The sequence below is a fragment of the Protopterus annectens genome, chromosome 17.part0 (assembly GCF_019279795.1).
Source record: "Protopterus annectens isolate FY-2018-M chromosome 17.part0, PAN1.0, whole genome shotgun sequence".
NCBI lineage: Eukaryota > Metazoa > Chordata > Ceratodontiformes > Protopteridae > Protopterus > Protopterus annectens.
Window position 1 is genome coordinate 634892152 of NC_056751.1, and position 10000 is coordinate 634902151.

At 38.0% G+C, this 10000-nt stretch overlaps 1 protein-coding gene across 1 annotated transcript in view; it reads right to left on the reverse strand.

Moving 5' to 3' along the window:
• VWCE (von Willebrand factor C and EGF domains) overlaps positions 1-10000 on the reverse strand; it is a 2001707-nt gene that overhangs the window by 225078 nt on the left and 1766629 nt on the right. The window contains exons 21-22 of the mRNA XM_044059709.1: positions 7732-7822; positions 7564-7646 (exon numbers count right to left, since the gene is read on the reverse strand). Of these exons, the coding sequence (XP_043915644.1) occupies positions 7564-7646; positions 7732-7822 (174 nt within the window). The remainder of the gene's footprint in view (positions 1-7563; positions 7647-7731; positions 7823-10000) is intronic.

The window sequence follows — 10000 nt, forward strand, 5'->3', positions numbered from 1 at the left end:
ATGCACTTACACATGCTTACTGGTGTTTATATATGCTTAAACCTGCTTACTAGTGCCTTATTCATTATGACACTGACACTTCGCTCCAGTTAACTTTTAATTGTTATTTTGTAGGTTATATAGCGGACAGATGTCGCAATATGTTCATGTACAGATTACCGATGGTAAATGGTATGTGATGCAGTGGGATTCGGTACGGGAATGTCTGTTCATTAGGCGGTTGCTCTAACAAATACACTATTGCTGTGCTGCTTCATTTGCATATATACCCATATACCCATGGCTCCTGGTTACCCAAACACACACCCCAACACCTCCCTCATACTGCAGTCATCCATTCTCCAGTTGGATTTGCGATGTATCCACACCACTACACATTGTCCACTCCCTACTCCTATAGACCCATCCCATTGGTTGATTCACTCCACGTATCCTCAGAACTCCCAAACTTTTAGTCCACAAACATTGGTGACATGAGCGACCAAAAGAATACTATTTGCAATTATTGGGTTGTCCCACATGGGACACGCATGTGTTTATGTCTATACTTCATTACATCCTTACTCCCGTTAACATGACATTACAATAAATTAATAAGTATGACTATGTGGTAATGCACACGTTACACATGAGAGCCTAATTATGTATGTGTTTGGCGTATTTCTTTTACAAATAGACCTGTTTAGTAATTGGCATTGCCATAGCAGGCAGATCACATGAATGATTCCATGTGTGGGAAAGTCCTCACATTTGATTTTTTCAGCACAGCACTGACTTCCGACATTGTACACACTTCTGCATTTTAGCAGTTTTGTCCCTTCCCTCTTATGCACAACCTATTATTCTATCTACTGTTGAGGTTTGTAAGGGCACATTCATGTTATTTATGTCTGCAAATAGAATGAATGTGTTACAGAGAATATACTTCTACATATTGATGTCTGCATGTGTGTATGCATATATACTTACAATGAACTCACTGACCTCCACGGGGCAGTCCAATTAGAACCAGCCCGTCCAACCTTGGCACGCCTGGCTCCATAATTTCATACCCATAGTACCTCCACCCCACCCGTGTTCAACATACACGCATACCATCCATTGTCCACTTGTTATCGCAGCCATGACACACCTCCACACATTGCCCTCTCCTGAGCGTTAGGGGCCCTACACGTATGTTGTCCCAACCCATGTATTCTCAGGCCCTCCCACCATTTAGTCCTTGAACATACCTGCCCTTGCTTGTGTAATGGTTGGATGGCCAAATAGCCTATCACTTTTTGAGTAGTCCCACCAGGGACCACCCTCTGTGTGTAAAGTAGACTTAGCAGATCAACAATGTTACTCCCACTGGTAATATCCTGCCTGGGATGTGAGTAGCAGTGCTTTGCTCACTCCTGCCCAGCTTGATATAACATACACTGACAGCACTATATAATACTGGGGTTGCTGTTGATTCCCGTCTCAATCCTTTTGTATGCTTTATTGTTACATCAGTCTTTCTTCATATATATATATATATATATATATATATATATATATATATATATATATATATATATATTATATATCTGTACATACTTATATACATTTCCTATGCTGGGCACTGCTTAGAACCGCGCAAGTGCACTCAGACTTGCTTACTGGTACTTATATGTGTTTACTGCTGCTTAATTGTGCTTACACCTGCTTACTAGTGCCTTATTCATTATGACAGTGCCACTTTGCTTGAATGATATTTAAGTTAAATATCTCATGCGATACTCCTATATTGGTTTTACAGCAAAACGACATTCATTCCACATGGAAAATGATATGTGCTATTGCTGGGCTCAAACCGTGAATGCCTGTTCATTAGGCAGATGCTCTAAACACTACACTATTGACATTTACATTGATTCTGCATGTTTTTCTCTATTTGACTGAATTTGATGTGTAAGCTACGCTTGGCGGAGGGCAGCGACATGCAAACACGCTGCGCTTTGCTTACACCTTCGATATTGCAGCAATTCAAATGTATAATAGAGACACGGGGAATCTAATTGTGAAATTTCTAGGGACAGGGCTCAACATTCCACTACATGCTTGTGTGTTCACTACTTCGATTTTATTTCACTGTTTGTGGATACTCTTGTATGCTTAGTATACATTTCAGTATCCACGGACACTGAATTACTGACATACTATTAAAGGCGGGCTCTACTAGTAGGCATACTAGGTTTTGCAACTGTCGGGGCATGTTTACGCCTCCGTAGAGCACTTGTACACACCCACTGCACTTGCACACATTTCCTGTGCATGTCAAGGGTGCGGCGGCGTGCCCTCATACATATTCATATGGCGCTGCTGCGCCATCTGTAGTGAGGACACTTGGCGCAAGGCTAAAACCATCCTTGCGCCGAGCTTCTTGAATCCCGAGGAATGTTGTTTATAGCCAATTTATGTAAATAAGTATGGCATATTTCTTTATATAATTGGGGCAGGTTTTTGTTAGTCAGTTCAGATGCTTTACTGTAGCTTGAAGTGAGAATATACTTTAGAAGATAGCAAGTGTAATTTGCTGGTAGAATGGTGAAGTTGTTTTGATTTAACATTAGTTTGCTATTGTATTTCAGCATTCGTAGAAGAGAAAAGGAGTAGATATCCAGTATGTAAAGGAAGTGGGGAATTAGTATGATGATTAGTGTAAGAAGACATTGGTGATAATTACGGGTCGGACTTTACTTTGATGTTGGTTTGTATGGATGGCATCACTGCTTTACGTTTAGACAGAAATAGTCTGTAAGATTCTGGTGTCCTTTAAAATCACAATAGTAAGGCAACGAGTACCTGTTATGAAGTGGCACGTTTAATATTTATATGTAGCTTCTAGATGGGGGATGCAAGAGTTTATACTTTTCAAAACAGATTGAATAGAAGTGGTAAAATGATGGAGGTGGGACATGGGTATTAGAGTTGTATATTTGTCTTAAATTTGAGAGGATAGGTGCAGGATGAGGATGGGACTTTACTGAGTGAAATGAAGAGTATGGGAATGGTGTGATGTGATTTTCTGTTACTGTTTTGTGCTTAAGAAGGAGATAAGGATAGGAATATAGATAATGATGAAAGGGTGGTTGGATGTGGGGGTAGGTTAGAAAGTGAAGGGAAACCAAACATAATGATACTGGGTAGAGCAGGGATTCATTAGGTCCTCTAAGAACTGTCTACAAAAACACAAATATCCAGCAGCACTTAAATTGCACTGACAAAGTAAGTGCACTTTTCTGGAGCCAATTCTGTTAATGAAAGAGGGCAGAACAAGCGTGATTAAGAAGACAGAGCCCTTCCACTGAGATGATATACAATCAAACAGCTAAATGAACACAGCAGCAGAATGAACAGATCTAAATGTGACTTGGCAATTTTTCTACCAATATAATTCTGAGCAAGAAGCATTTGAGGAGCTTCTCTACACTGTAGCACACATAGAGATTACTGCCTGCCAGGTTTGCTGGATTGCATGAGTGGGGGGGGGGGGGTGAACCAGGGGAGACCTCACTTGTTTTTACTGTAAACAACTTGTTATTTATGTATTTCTAGACTTCACTGCTGTAGGGCAGAAACATAAATAAACAGAAATACAGGCATTGTAATATGGTGGTAAATGTATCAGGCATTAACAAAAGCCTAACTAATGGGACAACTTTAAGATAATAATCCACTTGCTTTAAATATTAGTTCATTTGCTTTTTTTGGCTGTTATGATATACTATTGGAAATGTCAAGTTCACACTGCATGGCAATTGTCCAAAGGTACTGAAAACATGCCTTGAACTATATAATATTGAGTTCACAGCATTCTGAGGTATCACCACCTTAGATATTTATTCCAAGTCTTATTGTCAGAAAAGCCAAATAAATGTAAAATTCACCCAGAATGATCACTAAGCTGATTGGTGCAGCGAATACTTAGTGTAGGTAACCCAAAATATTGACTGAAATGAGAGAAATCCAATTATAAAAGTACAATGATGTGGTCAAAGTTTACTGAGATGGTGGCATTTTCCAGGAATTTAAAACAAGGTCCCAGGTGTGTGATTACATAAACTAACAACCTGTAGTGAGAACTTTGCAAGGTTTGCCCTTTCCAGTGCAAATGGATATTGCCTTTCTTTTAAAACAAAAGCACACTAAACAGAAGGCATGGCACCCTGACATTGTGATTCTGTGCAATAACAATCGGTATCATTAAGAAAATCGGCTTGCAAATTATTGCAAACAATGCAATCTTCCCGTTACTGCACAGTAAGAACAAGCTGTTACTATTGTGCATTTGGCAATCATTTTCCATGAACATGATGCTAAATGTCATGTTAGTTTGGTATAAAAGAAAGCAAATACTATTTAATCCATAAACATTAATTTATACCATTGTGCAGAAAAGAAGCATTCAACAAAACAAATGAAATTTCCATTTTTGCATATAACACAATTTTAATATCAGTGCTCATGCATATTATGTTATGTAACATATAAAAGGAAACAGTAAGCCGACATACCAAAACATTTACATGTCAAATGTTATAACAAAAATAATTCAAGAACACTTTTTTACAATTAAATATAGGTTGAAAAGAGCAGAGCTAAAGAAACACAGTTTTATCATATCTCATTTTTGTTGAGATTTCATAGTTCCATAGTTTAGTGATCCAGTATTCAGGACATTTGGTCATCAAGGAACACTGACTTCCTCTAGTTAGGGTCATAATCCAAGTTAGTGCCATAAGCATACTTACCAGCTCATTTATCTAACTGATTTTTATACTGAGTTATGCTTCCAGATGCCTCTTCAAAATAAGTTAGTTTATTAGAGAGATATGGAATAATTTCAGTAATACAGTTAGACTATCTATGTCTTGTTCATGTTTGTTATGATGGTCATATTCCTCTGCCCTTGTGCCTTAGAATTAATCTTCAATCCATCGTCATTATAAATCTTGTATGCTAATATAAGCTTGCCCCAAATATAAGTCTATTGAATAGGTTAAGCTGTTGCAAACTTTGACAATACTTCAAATATCTAATGCTGGGAATAAGTTTAGTAAATATCCAGTGAGAAATTTCCAAGTTACTAATTTGAGTCTGTGACTGCATACAGAGACCTGTATTTTAGGGGTTCAGACTCCAAGGTGGCGAGACATTCCTTGGGGTACATTTAGTTGGGGACATATGGCTGAAGAGACCTTCAGCTGCAAAGATGTACAACTGCTGTAAATTCCCTTTGGGCAAATTGAAGTACACAATGCCATGCCCAATGCTTCAATAAATAAGTACATGTGAGCAGGGAAATTAGTGTGCTGTGCTTGGTGTACAGTTCATGCTTATGTAAGTACAGCATGTAGAATTAATTGTGCTTCACATCCTGCATGAAACTGTAGTCACACTTATGCCCCAGTATGGGCTTTAGGTAATGTTCTGCAGACACTGTGACCAGAGTAAAAGTCCACACGCACACACTAATAATAAAACACTGCAATTGTGCACTGCAGATTTTACTGCCATTAGCATGCCCAAATGGGTAGCTTACTGCTGACATCTGTCCTACTGTCTGTTGTCTCTTGGTGTGTTGGGGACCATGGACAATATTTCTACCGTGTACATTTAATTATTGAAGCTGTGGCATGACACTGTGTGATTCTCTTTTCCCAGAGGGATTGTGCAACAGCCATGTGTCTCTACAGCTGAATGTCACTTCAACCATGTGTCCCTAGCCAAAGATACTGCAGGGAAATGTCTCACCATCTATCGGGCTCCTAGGTGACAAAACATTTCCCTGGGGTATGTCAATTATTTGTCAATGCCAATGATTTCTTATATTTCAGTACTGACTCGGAGAGCAGGTGAGCGAAGTGAAGAGAAAAAATGAGTGCATTTTTATTACAAGTTTGTGTGACCTTAGCCTTTGTATATTGAATGAATAAGGTTGTGTATGAAAACCTCCAAATTGGACAGTGCAAGTGGGTAGAGCCTCACACAAAAATGTAACTATTTTTGCTTTCTTCAATGTTAAGATTTTTGATGGTCTGTGTTTTTGTACTATTCTGTGGTTATTCAATTGTATGATTACTTGAATTTTAACTTATGGAGACTCAGTTTTTATTATGAACCCCTACATTTATGCTATGGTGTGCAAAATCTTATTTTTCAGGTATTTACTAGTTCTTTCTGCTTTTCATTTTCAAAGTAGAGCAGATACCATTACAGCTGGTCCAGTGGGGGATTTCATCAAGCATTGACATCTGTGATGCTCTCTTCATTGCAAAAAGGCCTTCTAAATAGCTCTGAAAATATAAAAGAGATCTTTGAAAAGTGCACTATGTTATGAAAACTAATGTTTATAAAAGTACAAATGCAAACACCAACTGAGATTCAGAAAAGCTTACCACAAAGGGGGGAGCTTTAACATGGCCATTTTCCCCATAATGTTAGGCTTTTCTGAGTCTTAGACTGCTCTACCAGTGTAGTTTCTCACTCACTGTGGAGGGTGCTCTCACTGGTAGAGCTGCATGCTAATGTGACAGTCTGGGGACTAGCTAATGCTAATCAGCCAGGTGCTCTCCCATCAAAATGCCAGAGGCTCCCTATTTACACTGCTAAGTAACGTAGATTGGTAGCATAAGATTTCATCATTGGAAGAAAAGGTGAACACCATAACAAGATGGCGATTACCTGTTTAGTTGTGTGGAAGTGGTCACTGTGCAGAAAATTTCAGAGAAGACATGGGGACTGGGGATATGTTAGTGTATTTATGTGTTTGTACATATGAGTGCATTCCTGAAGAGGCTTGAATGAAGCTACATGAAATTTTATGTGTGTGTGTGTGTGTGTTTGTGTGTGTGTGTGTGTGTGTGTGTGTGTGTGTGTGTGTGTGTGTGTGTGTGTATATATTTATTTCTGAGAGTGTAGGAGTGTGAATTTGCCAATGCGATGCCTGGTTGGTAGGGAGAACACTGCCACTATCAGGTCTGTCTGTGCTAGTATTAGTTAAAGTGCGATTCAGACACGTTAATGAGCCACAAGTGAAGAATTTTTTATTTTGGCCATAGCTGTCTCTGAATCGCATGTCTGCACCATCCCAGAAACTGGCCTACATGCAGTAGGTCATTTCTGTGAATGGTGAGGAATTTTTCTGAAGTTCACGGACCGTCTGTTGGCAAATTCAGTAATTGTAATGCTTTCAGTTTCTTAGTATGTAGATATATTAGCCCATCAGTACTCTTTTCAAGGGTAAACCCACAAATGGGATGCAGACCAGAAACAGTGGACCAACCTTTAGCTAATTGTATATATGTGCATTGTTGTGTCACACACATATCTGAGAAGGGTGATGTGTTTTCTGAATAGTAGATAATAGACAATGGAGCCATGAGTACATTCACAGAAAAGGCAAGAAACATACCTGAATGAATATTCATAAACATTTCTTACTGTATTAAAGTAAAATACAAGGATAACTTTCTAAAGCTGATGCCCTGGATGTTACATGTTCCAGAGCATTCTGTGTTATGAAAAGCTCCTTACCTGACATGTACAGTTAGTGCAGGAGCTGTGCTCAGGGTGAAATGACTGCCCATTAATCACCTTCCGTCCTTCGTAATTACAGTCTGATGAGGAAACGATAATGTGAATTAAGGGAAATAAACAAAGAGGTCAGTATTTTTTGTAAAACAAAATGCAGTGACTACCTACCTGTACATGATGGACAGCATTCAGCTTCAGAACTAAATGGATAGGTGCAGGGGACATTGCACTCCACAGGGGAACAAGCCACAGAACCTAACTGAAGAAGGTAAACCAAACTTTATAATGAAGGCTGTCTAGTCATTGCTGTTGTCAGAACTTTATACATCACAAAATATGTTTCAAATAAAATACATGATCAGTAAATATTAGCAGTCTGTGCATGAAATACAGATGTAACTTTGCTAATAATTTACAGGAAATGAATCCTCATTGAGTAAAGTATGCATGTAAGAAGCATTTATAATGAATATTTCTAAGTGTGTTCTGTAAACATAATTAAAAACAAATAACTACATAAAAGAACTTTGAGTAAAAACAATCAAAGCAGGTATAGTTAACACACCTATTACAAATGTTATTACACATAATCATTACTAATTAGCAAGTGATTGCTTGCTTAAAAAGACATTAGACTTTATGAGCTCCTTTAGGTTAGCAAGATTATATTGCTTCATGGTTGTGCCAATCTGCCTTTAAAAAAATATTCTAAAACAGTTGCTTGATTTTTCTCATCAGCAAACATCATTTGGAAATGTAGTCCACACCAAATAACATGCGGAGTTACTTTACAAAATATTCTTCTGTCTTCAAGTATCCATCTGATATTGTTAGAAACAAACTCTATATAAACATTTCCTCATGCAAATTCTGTACTGTGCATATCTTACAGTTAATGTTTTATACATGTATTTTCTACAACTGTGCGCTCAGAGCAGCAAACACAGATTTATCCTAGGAAAGTAATGCCACTTCTCAAAGCATTTTCTGTTTTACTAGACTATTTTTAAATATTGAAATGAAAGAGTTCCTTTTGCAGTACAATGCACTGAATTAGCCATTCTTTTTAGATATCACTGAATGAATATAGATCTAATAATGTCAAAGGCTAGTCATATTAAGATGCCTTTAGGTATCAGTAGGAGAGAACATACCATGTTCAGAGTTCTGCATCTGATCTCAACCATTTTCCACTACTGACATTTTCCTGTTGATAAACATGAGATTAGAATGTATTCCATCTAGCAATGGTCATAAGGCAGTGAACCAATGATTAAGGGCACACCAGTCCATTGCAAGATGCATACAGACCCACACACACACGCACACGCACACACGCACACACGCGCACACGCGCACACACACGCACACACGCACACACACACACACACGCATATACACAGTCAGTCAACACAAACACATCTACATACAATTTTAGAATGTCACAAATTCACATAACTGCATGTGTTTGGGATGTCGAAGAAAACAGGACTTTCCATGAAAATGCACACAGACACAGGAATGACAATAATCTACACAGAAGAAATTCCAGCTAAAAACTGAACCAGAAAAACAATAGTTTTGAGGCAGGAATTATAAACTGTGCCATCTGGTACAGGCAAAACTTGTCAAACAAGAAGTCATACTTAGCCTGGTACCCTTTGGGACTGCAGTTCTATAAATAATTGCATCATTGTAAAAATATATTAGGACAGGCTTTCATTCTTCAGTGCCAGGTACATGAATGTGTTCTAAAGAATACTGCATTATTCTGAGCACATAATTTTCTCCAGCAGCTGTGAACTATATTGAGATTGTCTCAGACATTTTCATGTTCTGAAAGGGATACAATGATTTTTGTTTTATATAGTTAATAGAGTGCTTTATACTGATGCCTGATTCTTGTCAATAAACACTAGATGGACAGAATCAGGAGTAATGACCCATGAATGATACTGTATAATTTTAAAAGAAAAAATTATACCAGATGTCGATTAAAGGGACATGGAGAGGAGATGCTAAAGTTAATGAGATTTCTTGATAACTCAAACAAGACATACTTTTACTGTATGGTTAAGTTAGGCATATTCTAAATGTGAGGAATTAGGACATATGAGTAAATGAGTGACAAGTGCAAGAAATTAATTAATTAAAGACAATGGTGACAGATAATGGCACAAGAAATAATAGCAGTTCTACAGTGCTATCAGTGGTGGTAAGAAAAAGGATGAAATTGGAAGACTGATGGAAGTTTGCAGGGTTGAGGACCTGGTTATGTGGATAGCAGCAGTACTGCCAGTATGTGGCACAGTGAAAAAGGAAGAAATGCCTTATAGTAGCTAGAAAAAGTTAGTGAATGGTAGGTGGCACTAACCAGCAAAACGATAGAACCTGGAGATTAAGACAGATATTAGAAGGCTATAATCTAGTATCTGGA